General features: G+C 32.8%; 1 protein-coding gene across 1 annotated transcript in view; it reads left to right on the top strand.

Moving 5' to 3' along the window:
* Positions 1 to 15,057, top strand: part of LOC149800776 (zwei Ig domain protein zig-8-like) — a 74,040-nt gene that overhangs the window by 41,873 nt on the left and 17,110 nt on the right. Inside the window, exon 2 of the mRNA XM_089954449.1 lies at positions 9,938 to 10,053. Coding sequence (XP_089810575.1) covers positions 9,938 to 10,053 — 116 coding nt within the window. The remainder of the gene's footprint in view (positions 1 to 9,937; positions 10,054 to 15,057) is intronic.

Raw genomic sequence — 15,057 nt, forward strand, 5'->3', positions numbered from 1 at the left:
TAACCGAAATGAACAAAACTATTCACATGTTTGTATGACTTGAAATCTACACAAAATTATTGCAAAAGGAAAGCATGTAAGACACCATCTGAGCTAACGAAACCTAGTCTGGTATAGTGGGCAGGGTCCCAAGAAATTTGAAGGAACAAGAGGAAAGGCAAACCATTATCACCAATATCACATAATGTCAATGTCACAAACATTGTTCAGCTGCGTAGATAAAATAACAAAGTTTTCGCACGCTTTGAATTTAGGCAAGGACAAACACACATAAAACGTGGCACGTATAGAACAAAAATAGTTACATTCTGGCACAGAGAAGGGAAACAAATATCAAAGATAATAAAAATGTCTAATCTAAGGGGAAATAAAATAACATTACTAGAAATAGACCCTTGTCTTTGATGATATTCATTATATATGACAAGAAGCAAACGAAATTTGATACAAGGTGTTGGCTGAATAGCAGTTTTCTTTTGGGGCGATCTTGTTATGTAGGTTATTGCTTGAATATCGTGTTTCATAAGACGCCATCAACTGCCGTGCATTATTAGCTTATAACTTCACATCCCGGATTAAGATTTGACCATTGCTTCTTTACACCAATTGCAATATATAAATCCAATTCTTTGAATGTCGTTTATTGAATCTTTGCGGTATTACGTTTAATCATTACTTTTAATATGATATTCAGAAAAAACTCAACAGACATGCCCTGCCATGTTGATATCCAAATGACCTTTCATGGCAGGGAACGAAGACGAACCAAATTCTGAGAAATGGAAATGTAATTAGATTCATTCAACAAATAGGATGTTTCCTGTATGCTAATTCTTATATTCAGTGTATTATTTATGGTTTTGTTTGTTGATTTATTCCATAATTATTACTGTTTGCTGTAAATTGCATTCCATATTTACATTACAGTTCCAATTAGTGTCATACTAAGTATATCTAAATGACGTTTATTCATGATAGTTAAACGACCTAGTCGGTTGCATGTTTCAACTTAATGAACAACCGTTATATATATTTTCGAAACCGCGTGTTTTTAATAGAAGATAGAAAAAATAAACCGGCAAACTTAAGAGCGCTATTAGTACCTAAGATGAAAGTATGCAGACATTTAGTCTCCTATTTGCATCGAATACCCTACAAGTACGTTAATATTAAGATACACTATTATCGGTTAAGATAAGCAATAATAAGTACGGAATGAAGGTTAGTACCAACGACGTCACGCCAAGAACGGTTACTCTACTTATATTTACCGGACACGCTGCCACTATTTAAACTGGTAATTTAATTGCTGTTATTTTTAATAAACTAAATGACCTATTCGATATGCTTAATAATCCAAGTGACCAATTCGATATGTTTAATAAACCATGTGACCAATTAAATATATTCTATAAACCAAAAGATGAATTAAATATCATAAATAAACCAAATGACCAATTCGATGTGTTTAAAAGTCATGGTTGTCAAATTTTGTGTCATAAATATATGCTTGCAACGTCTGCATGGAAATGTCTTAAACGCTAGCTTGCTGTGTCGGTTCAGATGAAAATTTTATGGAGGAGAGTAGCACAATGCATGCCAAGGATTAATATTTTAACACGTTTATTTTAAAAACAGGGTTTGGAGTGGAATTTGGAGAGTTTGTCTTAACTTTCAATATCCCAAAATGAAACCGTTTCTGCTGAATTGTTCGTCTCCTGGAAAGAGATTACGGTTAATAATAATAATAATAATAATAATAATAATAATAATAATAATAATAATAATGATAATGATAATAACAATTAATAATAATAATAATAATAATAATAATAATAATAATAATAATAATAATAATGTTTTAGTGGAAAACTCTTTGCACCTTCAACTTGCAGGTTGTATTTACATGGATGGCATAAAATCGCTGCCTAAATCAATGAAGATGATTTTGTCTAATAAGGTCCACCGAGAAAGGATCAATACCACCTAAAACAACCACCATTTCGTTTTTTTAGTATATGTTTTCGACGGTTCAATTTTCCATTGTACAGAGTAATTTGGTGCTAATTGCTACATAACTGGTCTAACAAATGTGCCCAAACGAAATGCATCCATCAACTCCTGAAACATTTCAATAGATAGAAAGTGTGTGTGTGTGTGTGTGTGTGTGTGTGTGTGTGTGTGAAATATATTCAAAGCTAATCGTAATTCCAGTCACTGATTCCCCCTGAAGTGTGTTTGCGCACGCTTGTGTGTGATGAAATATCGTACTTAAAGACACTGAATATTGTTTATGTATACCACCTGAAACTAGTGACAAAAATCGGAAGAGCTAAATTTTAAAATCATAATCTTCATTTTAAAAGAAAACATTCAGTGTCCTGAACACATATCTATACTCACAAGTACTTTCTATAGAAAGGATAGAAAACAGAAAATGGCAGAGAAGATAGAATACGGCAGCGGAATGCAAATTACAGGTAAGACGGTTACACTATCTAATAAAAAAAGTTTGATTAGCTTGGCGATCAAAACATTTCGTCCACTTTCGAATATACAATAACCTAAATCTGCCAGGAAATTTGATGAAACGAAAGATAAAATCTTTGTAAGCAACCATACGTTTATTTTTTTTAAACCATGGTACCGAGGTTTTGCTGTTTTAAGACCAGAGATCCCATGACGTTGTTGGAGCTCATTCTACACGAGTACTACGATTTCAGATGGAATGTGTCTTGCATTAACATAATCACAAATATGAATATGTTTTTCATGCTAATCGCTGAGAACGACATCGTGTCTTACCATTATATGCAATGCTATCCCAAACCAATGATACACAACATATCTGACGCATTGTTTTGCATATTATGGCCTTTTTTGAATGATGCATATCTGGAAGGAACACAGCTATTATGTTGATTCTAAGACAAGAAACGTGCGTTGACTTAACTCTTGGCATTTCATTCAAAACTCTGTAAGTAGCACCAGGCTAGCGTCACTCAATATCGGGCAACAAAACCAGAAAGTCGTAGGCACCGCATAGATGCAGAACGATACATTTTCATGTTGTAGTCATTAAGCAAGTACTAAAAGAGAAATCAGCAAAGTTGCATGAGCAGATTATGTGGAGAATAACTGAACTAATGATTTGGCTTTTGCACTTTGTGCTTTAACTAACGAGCTATTTCATCAACAATAGCATAATATAAACGACGTCGTTCGTCGTTCTTGGCGATGATTCAACAGAGAAACACCTATTTGCACTGCTATATTTCTAGTAAAGTCAGCATTACTTTCCTTCAGAAGAACAAAATTTAAAACCACCACGTTCAGAGACAAATGGCATGACTGGAAATATAACAATTGTCATTTTGAATAATGTTACAAATTTAATAATAATAATAATAATAATAATAATAATAATAATAATAATAATAATAATAATAATAATAACAATAATAATAGTCTTTATTTCCAAAGAATGATATGTTGCTTTAAAAATAATTTATTTATAAAAGTTATTTATAAAATGTTCTTTATTAGACATTTCTTTAAAATACTATATATATATATATATATATATATATATATATATATATATATATATATATATATATATATATATATATATATATATATATATATATATATATATATATTCTTATGTCATGTGTTTACGCTCGAATAAACAGTAACACAAGAAAGAGTGAAAAAAAACAAGCTTTGAAAAAATACAATAATTTATTTCCCTGGAAAAATTCTATAAAAACGAAAAAAAATATAAACTTACGGATTTATAGAATCAAATCCAAAAATAATCCAAGAATAATCCAAGAATAAATTTTTTGAAGTCCTAATAACAAAACGTTCTACTGATTTCAAGTTAGAATCCCAACGAAGAATCCAAGATGGAAGACAATAACGTATGCTGTAACCTGTAGTTCTGAAGTCTATAGTTCCTTGTAGACACAAGAATTATCACTCCGGTTTAGGAAATCAAAACAAATTTCTTATAAGAACTGTCTTTGATTAAGAATCTCACATAAACACATATATTTTCCAGGAAAAAAGAATTAATCCTTTTGAATCCAAATAATTTGAAAAAACTCCAATCCAAGTAATTTGAAATAACTCCAAACAGCAGAACATACAACTTGAAGTGTAACAACCACATTGTACTGAGAATAACTCTCCAAAACAAAGGTTATATCGTCTCCTAAAACGTAAACAAGGTGTCACGTGATCATGTTCTAGAAGCTCATTTAAATTAGGTACTTGTTAAAGGTCATTTCCACTCAGTGTGGACCTGAAGAAAACTAATCATTTTAAAATAAAAATAGAACTTGTTTACTTGGTTGCTACAAATTTAGAATCAAGGTCAGGATCTAGATTAACACGTGGTGGTTATAAAACGAACAGTCAAGGTCAAACTATCATCTGAAAAATGTATCATCTCTAGTGAATAAATTTACCTTACAATATCATGCAATGAAAAATAAGAAAATTTAAAACTGACAAACAATTAAATTAAAATAAATATATATTAAGTAAAATATAATTAAATTAATTATACATAAATATTATATATATATATATATATATATATATATATATATATATATATATATATATATATATGTATAGTAACTAATACGTCTTTAAGTGTTGACATATAAGCATTTTGATATACCAGTCCTGTTGGAATATCAAACTGTGATGCGGCGATGGGTCATTAACATGTATATATAAACATTGATTCAACAGTTGGAAATTGATTCTCTCTAGATCGGTTATGAATCACGGCTACTTAATCATGACTAAATAAGAAATTAAAGAAAAATAAATATGAACAGTCCCCGTTTCTGAAGGAATTAAACATGGTCCGCGTTTTCATCAAAATCATTTCTCTCTCTTTCTCTCTCTCTCTCTCACACACACACACACACACACACACACACACATGCGCAAAAGACAACACATGTATAAATCTGTGAGCTGAGAGAAGAAACAATTTTGACCTCGAGGAAACCCTTGAAAATAAACACACCGTGTACCCTAGAAGAACCTGGATCGTCGTAACAGTTTTGTATACATTTTCTATGGAATTTGTATAAAGTGTTTTGATCACCATTGATACAAAGCTGCAACGAGATGTCGAGACTGTACTGTACATTTCTTGGTTAGAAGTCACGCATGTATTGGTATCTATTTCTTGCTTTCAAAAGAATCTTTAGTGCGGTTTTTAATACATTATTTGTAACTTTGAAAAAGTCTTATGACCGTACCCCGCTCTTTTTTATCATTGTATTGGTTGTTCAGACGGCAGACTAATCGAGAATGTCGATCCATATTATACGCCTTAATTTTTATGATTATTGATTGAACGATGATGTCTATTTTAATAAAATACTGGTTAGCAAACTATGCAGTTAAGACAATACGTGAAATCCATTAATTAATTTGTGTAATAAAGTTGTGAATTATATTAACCAAGGAAAATCGGAGTGTATCGACTGACATCGTTCAGCTATTACTTTACTGCCCACAGATGGAGGCAATACTTATCAAAGATGTCTAGTTAGATACCACTTAGTAAGTCAGCTGTCTGCTAGAGAAAGACATAAATCTCATGATAATAGGTAGTGTGTATCAGGTTGCGAAATGAACACATTAGCTTTATTTTTTTATTTTAAATATACAATACATTTTCTATTTTTTATTACCCCGTAATAGGTTGACCACTGGGTCGGGGAACCATCCCATGGTCAGCTTAGAATCAAACCTTTCTGTTTATTAGATAATCGTGGGATAATAAATATAATCTACATAAAAATAAAACACACACACACACGCATGCACACATGCATATGGTACACATTATGGGCGTCATCGACTTTGTGATACTACAGCATTTTGTTCCTGTTTACCATCAAATCAGATGCAAGTTATATATTTATTATTGAGGTCCATTTTGAAGAAATCGGTCCTTTTATTTTATTTACCTTTGTAGTGTTTTTTCAACTTCCTTATGCATTGCAACTATTTGCTTAAAAGCAAAAATAGAATGACGTTTCATATTGAATCTGCAAATATAAATATAATATTTTGTCAAAAAAGCAAGTAATTACACCGTTTCTTCTTTGGAAAAATGTACGATATTTGGGCATAAAGGCGCAAAAAGTTCAATAAAACAGTACCAAAACTAAAGTAATATTGCAGTCATAGAAGAGATGCTAAATACTTTCATTTTCTCTCTTACAGAAAGTACATTTTTCGTCGTCTAACATGTTAATTCTTTTCAGAAAATCATTAGTAGCGATTATTCTATGGATCAATTTAAAGTTAAAAGAGATCAAATTGGTATCCTTGGTACATCATTTTTCCCGGCTATAAATCTCAGACCACTCCTCACTACTTATATTTTTATTAAATACTTGAATCCAAGTTTCTTGCTTAGCAGCGTGTTGCCTTTTAGCTTTCTTTGAAAATTCATTATTTTATCCTCCTGCTTATCAAATTTATTATGTACTAAATTGTTTGTTTTTTATAGCATCTTTCCATGCTTTTGGAATTTTGGATATTAAGGAGAAGTATTTCAAGAAATCATTGCTTCTAGTTTTTTGTTTTATTTCAAAAGGTATTAAATTACAGTGATCATCCATTAGATCATTCAAAATTTCAAAACATTTTAGGACGGAGAAAAGTTAAAATACACATGGATAGATACTCGTTTAGACTTTGCGATTCCTCTTTCCAATTAGATACTGCCAAAATTACATCTATCCAAAAACTGTTTCTAATGAGCTTACTAAATGCTTTTAATTTCCTTCTCCCTAAATCCAAAATGTCCTTTCTATTTCTGAGTATAGTTGTATTAACTTCTGCCAGGTTCCATTTTCCTTTTCAGCAATCGTTTTACCCATCTTATCTTAATGTACCTAATGAATGAAAAACATGTGCATCATATTTAGTCCTCCCTCGTTTTCAAGGGATACTAGTATATCACGTGTTATTCTCTCTACTTTTCCACCCCATACACTTTAAATAATGTGCGATTTAGTTCTGCTTCAACTTTTGCCGATGTATTTGGAAGCGCTGAAAAAACAATATGTATGAATATGGACAGAACAAGAGTTTTTACAACAATTAACGTACCAACTATTGACAGATGTTTTTGACTCCATCTTGCCAGTAAAGACGAAATATGACGTAAGAATTTAGATTTTCCATAAACTAAAACGAGTACTTAGTACGCTGAAACAAATAAATATAATCTGTCTTACATTTCAGGCACGGATAATAATCTTTGGTAATTTTGTTTAACGAGATGTCGTTGAGTCTCTGGGAGTTTATTTCCACTTACTTCCTCGATAACAAATCTAACCCGCTGTGATGCATTGCTTAATCGAACTTACTTGGTTTTCAGACAGGGTCAAATAGTTCATGAAGTGACAAAACTGTAATTTTTATTGCGACAGATTTGGACAACTACTTCCTACCGCTTTTGTAAGTCACATGATCAGGCATTGAAAGTGAGGTGATCTTTATGAAAAGGGGTTGGGGGTGAGAGTGTGTTGTTCCAAAGATTGAGCTTAATATATAAAACGTCGATTATGAAGCATGTTTGGTATATAATAAAAGGAACATTTTATTTTCCGACTTTGATACCAGATATATTTCATCTTGTGGTACCAAAAACTATATGGTTTAACTCGTAGTATCGCCACTCGCAAAAATATGTTTTTGGTACCACACGATGAAATATATCCCGTAATAACGTGGGAAAAGAAAATATTATCTATATATCTTGCTTTAAGTATCATACGATTGTTTCTGTTTATTTCATTAAATGTAATATGTAACTTGGTATAATTCCTAAGGCATTGCTTGTTTGTTTTGGTTTCAAACCAACTAATCAAAGTATTATTCAGTTCTAGGTTACTTTGCAACACGATTATCTTCGACCAAGTGTATATGCCGACATTTTTGATTTTAAATTAAACTCATTAAATATTTCCTTTCTTCTCTTAGAAAACTGTTGAATTAAAATGGATGTTGAATTTTGACATTATTTACACGTGTTAACAGAAATCGAATTAGTGTTTGCTATTTGTCGTCATAGCCTAACTGGTCCAGTTATTGCTATCGAGGTTTGAAATACGCTAATGCATTGCCCTACAATTTCTCAATACCTTCTACGATTCGAACATGGAACTTGTTACCCATTGGAGTGAGAAACAACCCTTTAATTTATCATTTAAAAGCCTAGTTTATTGCAATAAAAAAAACCCACTCCATATTGCTTCAACACTTGTGATAGAATCTCTCAGATCATGCATTCTATGCTAAGAACAAATTGCATTAACGTAAATTACGACTTATATAGGAATCATGTATTTAATAATATGTATTGTTCCTGCGGTGAATCTGAGAATGTGAAAAGCTTTTTATATAACTTTTCTCAATATTCAAATCTTAGAGATCAATCCCTATACACACGACCTTTCGCTCTTACGCAATTCGCTAACTCTATGTTAACTGCAGAAAAAAAACAACATAAAAATATAAAGCTGTATAAGATATTAGTTAATTGACATAACTCACAACCATTTGAATCGCAATTAATTAGTTCTTATTAGTATGCGTTGCATGCAAGTGTATGCCTAATTTTGAAAAACCATTAGTACCTTCAGCGAGATCTTTTATGTTATATTTTTTTCTTTCTTGTTACTTTTGGGGATAGGATACTAATAATCTTGTTGTTTCTACTTAATTCCCCAAATCATGTTGTAATTGCATTTGAAAAAGTTTATCAACAAAATAAGATTTAAACTAAATATCCCAAGGCTACGTTCAGTGCTTATATCAATGCGACACCTTATCGTTCTTCAGTCCTCATTATATTTAAGTTTGATTTGCAATGTTCACGTGTCCTTTGTACAGGATATAAGAAAAAGTTCCCTAAAAGCAAATTGATCGGCTTTGACTGGACGTTACATAAACAAGTTAATTGATCAGTTTCTCTGATTCGAACATGCTGGGGTTCACCTGAGTTGCTAATTTCTAGCCGGTTGAATATCTGATCAACATTATTCAAGTAATGTTATATCATTAAACGGAAATGTTCTGAAAGTTTTTTCGAATTCTTTGAACTGGAAAGGAATACGTACACTTAAATGTTAAACAAAACTTACCAGTAGCTTTCAGGAAACCCTACCATGGAATGAAAGTTCCCAGCTGCGCTCATAAGTGTAAGTTTAGCATTCTAAAGTAACCTATTCAGTTACTAACATCAAAGGCAGGTAAGTGCCCCTGACATCATTCATTAATTAGTGTACATGTTTAGATACAGTTTCAGTTCAGTTAATCAAAAGGTACTAGATCGTTATTCCCTTTTTATTGACCTGCATGCTTGTTTAGCCTCTTAGGTAATTAAATCACATAATGTCAATTAATTCAACAGTATAGAAGGATCAACTTTGTTCTTGATCCATCTAACCAAAATGCTGTGAAATTATTACAAAATACACAATCCCCGTAAAATATGCAGTTCAGATCCTATTTACATCGGTGAGAATCAGTGGAGTACCCTGAAAATTGAGCGGTGTTATTAAACTATGTGTACTAAACAATCATAAAGAACATACGACCATGTTCGCTGGGCGTCATTTGCTATGGAAGAAGAGATAAAATATATGTTTCTGACGAGGACAAATGATTATATTTCTACTTTAAATTGGTTAGAAAATGCATATAATAAAGCTACTAATCTAAAAGGGCTTTGAAAAAGAACATTGCGTACTTGAACCGCAAAGATGCATTTAGCAAATTTCCAATCTCGATTGATTACAACTATATAACATGATCATTGACCAAATTACAATGGAATGTTTACATATATCGATTTGCTAAATTATTTTGAAAAACATTTCAGGTGCCGCATACCCAAAGTTGATCCCAAAATTTCTCCCAACGCGAACCAATGTAACGTTTCATACGGGAGATCTAGCAGTCTTGCCATGTGCAATCAAAGATCTGGGAACGAAAACAGTAAGTAAATATTATATAAATAAGTTATTTACGCAACATACGCTATTAAGTATTTTGCATCAGGTAATGTATTTAATTTTTTATTCCAATAAATTATGAAGTCAATGAAGTCCGTTTTGTGTTTTGTATAGTTAGCTTATTGTATGATCTTTGAAAAACTGAGAACTCCTTAAACTTGATTCACTGACTCCTTATTCTTGACAGGGATAAATAACATTGATGCGATCTCATCAGAAAGAAATGGCAATGTCAAAAATGTGTTGCACACAATATGGGTGTCTAATTCAAAACATCTACGCTTTTTATCAACTTGAGGCAAAACTGCTATCGCCAATAAAACTGAATAAAAATTTTAGGAATGCACTATTTCTTTTTCTTAATCGTGTATTAATGAAAAACTTTAAGAGTTATTTGTCTAATTTATTTATTTACACATTTATTAAGTAGACCATACCTTTCATGTATCTGTTCCACAATGATTTTTTTCTTCAGCTCTGACCCTGTCTACGTAAAATTGATTCTCTAGACAGCACTATACAAAACATGTCGATCAATGGCTTATTTTACTTCATGATGTGGATTTAAAAAAAAAAAGTTTTGCGTTGCAAAGTGCTCACATCATCTCATTTAAAGCAAATATTGCTTCTTTGAAGACAGAACAATTTAAGTAAGGACTCAAATTACATAATGTAGTACTTTCTGCATACGATGCTTATGGATTTTTTCTTTGTTCGTATGTTTGCATTATAACATGATTGTTTGGTTTCTTTTATAGCAAGAACATTTCTTTGTAAAAAAAACTGTTTAGTGTCGTTTGCTATTTTCTGGCACAAAAGTGTGTTTATTTCTCTTAGGCAAAGTTTGGTTCATGCTTTCAGACAATTTTATATCATTCTTTGAAGACACTTCACCATGAAGTCGCACATCTGTCACGTATATGAAGCGAGTTAGGAAATATAATCAAGAATACATGTAGAACATGGCACACCTACAGCATACGGAATCAGCTCAAGACAGATTTCTTTTTGAGTCCCAAACGTTTCCTTCTTTAGCATTTTTAATTTTTCCCCAGTAAACCAAAACCTCTATGACTACGAATACCGAAATATGTTTAGGTCCACAATTTAAATTTTGCTCTAAGCAATTGAACCGACTCTGTTCTAATTGGGAATGTTGTGTAACTGCTAAATTTCTGATACACGCGAAAACATAATTATTACAGTTAGTAATAAGGCTTATCTGTGAAACGAAGATCAGGAAAGAGTCCAAACGCACACGATATTAACACATTACTTGACAATCGCACCTACACAGAGTTGGGCTGTCAGTACTTGACAATCGCACCTACACAGAGTTGGGCTGTCAGTAGGCTAATCTGAAATCTTTGTACCATTGAAAAAGAGCCATACTTGTACGAAATACATTTACGAAAGATTGTATTTATCTGCCATGTATCTAATTGTGATTGACATTGTTTATTTGTATACACGCTCAATAAAAGATTGTTTGTTTGTTTATCACTTAAATATCGGACCTTTATTAAACCGTTATGGGCATCACTTTTTGATTCTTTCCCGACAGAGACACACAAAGCAGTATTCTACAAACCAGCTTCGCTCATCGGATTCTTGAGCCATACGGGGCATTTAAACACTATGGAGTACAATTCACAATTCAAATGGACTTATGACCACTCCGGTGGCCTAAATGGTTAGAGCGTCCGCCTCGGATGCAGGAGGTCGCGGGTTTGGACCGTGGCCGAGTCATACCAAAGACTTATTAAAATTTTGCTAGCAGCTGCCTCGCTGGATGCGCAGCATTAAGAGGTGAGTGTTAGGACTGGTTGGCCTGTTGTCAGTATAATGTGACTGTGTGGGACATGATGATACGTGTCTTCAGGATGATGCCCCCAGTGCTTGACATCATCTTAAACTTCCCCACTGCAAACATCGTCTCGATATGAATGAAAAATTGTTAACACTATGTTAAAATCCACCCCAATGGACGTATCGTAAAGTTACAAAAATGCCTCATTCCACGAATGTTTCTTGTGACGAATTCTCTATTTCTAAATGGGACAATTGAATTTATTTACATGACAGGATGTGATTTTCTGAAGGAAGGTATATTGTTCAGCAAACAGTTCATTAAATTTTTTAAAAAAGAAAGTATACTAACAGCTTTCTTACATTTTTGCGCTCTTACTGGTTAGACAGTTATAATTGAATGCAAGCAGTAATCTAATCCGTACCACGAGCAAATTGTACATAAATGTCTCGTTCTTATGCAAGTTCTACACAACCCACTCAGTGTTTAGCATTGGTACCTTATTCTTGATGGAAATGTTACATAAATTCTAATTAGACTGCCCGTGAATACAACTATTTTATATTTCGCACAATTACCTACGTAAATCTTAATTAATGTTCCAAGCTGAAAAGAGGTGACCAGGTTGAGAAGGTCATACTATTCCATATTTGCTTTCAATATTGGAAGAGCTTAATTCTCGAATCTAATTACAATAGCTTGTCTCACTCTGCAGTGTAACATATATCTAGCTTTACCTGATCGTCTGAGGCAAATCGGATACAACAAAATTTGCTTTTATGAATAAAGATTGGCTTTAACTGATGATTGTAAAATCAAGTGGAGTCTGGCATGTCCAAAGTTTTGTGGCCAAAATATGGATTAATATGTTAGGTAATGTTGAAATATTTTGACTTGCAACATGTCTGCTTTAAACTCAGTTTTCTATTTTGTATTGGGAATGACTTCACGATAATACGTATGTATGTCAGAACTGAACCTCATTTTACAGCATTGATAAAGTCTCGCAGTTTCAGCTTGATTACACCCTGCATGATCGGCAGCAGCGAAACGTGGACTGTTCAACCCTATTATGTCATCCATTTTCCACCTTCATGACTTTACGAATCCTGTAATATATTCAGTTCATTTCTTATATAACTTCTACTTTTCGGTCAGGTGATCAATATAGATTCATCTTACAAAGGCAGAGAGAGAGAGAGAGAGAGAGAGAGAGAGAATAGAGTTGATTATTAAATTTAGCTTGCCTACCACGTGAGTTCTCGTATATCTCGATTCCTTACCGTTGACCATGCCACCATCGTTACTTGGGGATGAGCGAATATCGAGAGAATGCCGTACACATTTTAATCTATCTAGCCCTCACATTGTTCTAGTTGGTACTTCAGTTTCAAAGGGAAACCTGTGTCGCAGACTAATTTTTCTCATCTTGAGCTTGTTACGAGCGATATGCAACACTGTTGGGAAATGAAAACAGGAAAACATAATTAGGGAAATACTTCGCATATGTGTTGTCAGTTCTAACTTTACTCCGCTGCGTGTCTTCAATAAAGCTACGTTTATATTCTGAAGTGTCCATTAAACCAGGACTTTAAACCCCACAATTGCATTCAGATGAGGATTAAAAATATGGTGCCTAAAAATCCTTGAAATACAGCAATTAACTTGACATAGCTGCTATTGCATTCTAGAATGGATGCAAACTTGGGAGTTTACTTTGGCGTCAACATTTCATTTCGAAAGTGACGTAGGTAAAGATCAACGTTTTCTCAAGCAGTGGAGTGTGTGATTATAGCAGTGGGGTATGTGATTATAGCAGTGGGGTGTGTGATTATAGCAGTGGGGTGTGTGATTATAGCAGAGACTGTAAAGCGATTTCAGTCATTTCTTCAAGAACGTCAGATGTAGATTTGACAGACTATATTTCCTGATAAAGATTTATATCAAGAAATATTACGTCAAATCATTGTTCAGTTGGCGTAGAAATTTTATTTGAAAATATTCATCACGGAGACTTCCTTTACGGATGATTCGATTAACTATAAGATGCATATATGAATATTAATCGGGTTTAAAGGACACATACAATGTAGAGCTTGACAGGAAAAAAGACTCTAAGTACGAATGATAGAAGGCTAAAATTGTTTCATTTATATTCTTGACACATCATTATAGAAATACGGGTTTCCTTCATAACTTTAGCCATCAGTATATGAATAGAAGTTTCGTTCATATTCTTTAGATATCATTATAGAAATACCGACAAAAATTCTTTACATGTAATTAGCCGATTAGCCATCAGCATGTATATGCATATTCATTACAATTCATAAAAAAATTGATAGTGATAAGTTTATTACGTACAGTAAAACAAAATATCTCGAATGTACGAACATTCAATGGATGCAAAAGATATATGCTTACATACAGATACGCACATTCCGATGTAGAATCATATATACATAAATACATGAATATATTATATATGCATATACTTATACTCAAAAACATGAATACATATATGCACACGTTCAACTGTCCATATATAAATACATGATTTTGTCTCATTTTTGTAATTTGTTTCATGGCTGTAGGTTGTAGGGATTTGGAGCACGTGCATATGGTCTCTATTAAATTATCAAACAACGTAAAATTGCATAGGATCTATTTATAGGTATTTAAGTTCGTCTCGACATTTACTAATAAAAGACATATTAGTATATCATTTTACTAGATTCGACCTTTTCTCATTGGACAGATCGGCCAGGTGGTATCTTTGAAAATTAAATTAATTACTATTAGATAAATTTTGAAATATTAGATTTATCAACTTGCAATGCAAGCCCGTAATGGGTGGGAACAGAAACAACATAATACACAGAGTTCATGGCATGGTTTTTGAGGCAGACTCGAACGTTAAACAAGGCCTTGGAAAAGTGATACTTCGTTCATACAACAGTACGCACATGACAGACGTGGCGTACCTAACTATAATTATAACCATTAGGTATGTCCATCTAGGTACAATGATTATTATACATACACCTCAATCAATAATAAGTATCATGGTTTTGGAGATATTTGTTCCGACTGCTTCTCTGTCCAAAGTACAAATTCTTATTGTACATGCCAAGGTTATGAGGTCTCTCCCTCGGATTGGGGAATAACTAATAAATC

Source organism: Sinohyriopsis cumingii, chromosome 4, assembly GCF_028554795.1.
Source record: "Sinohyriopsis cumingii isolate HCF-2022 chromosome 4, ASM2855479v2, whole genome shotgun sequence".
Classification (NCBI taxonomy): Eukaryota; Metazoa; Mollusca; class Bivalvia; order Unionida; family Unionidae; genus Sinohyriopsis; species Sinohyriopsis cumingii.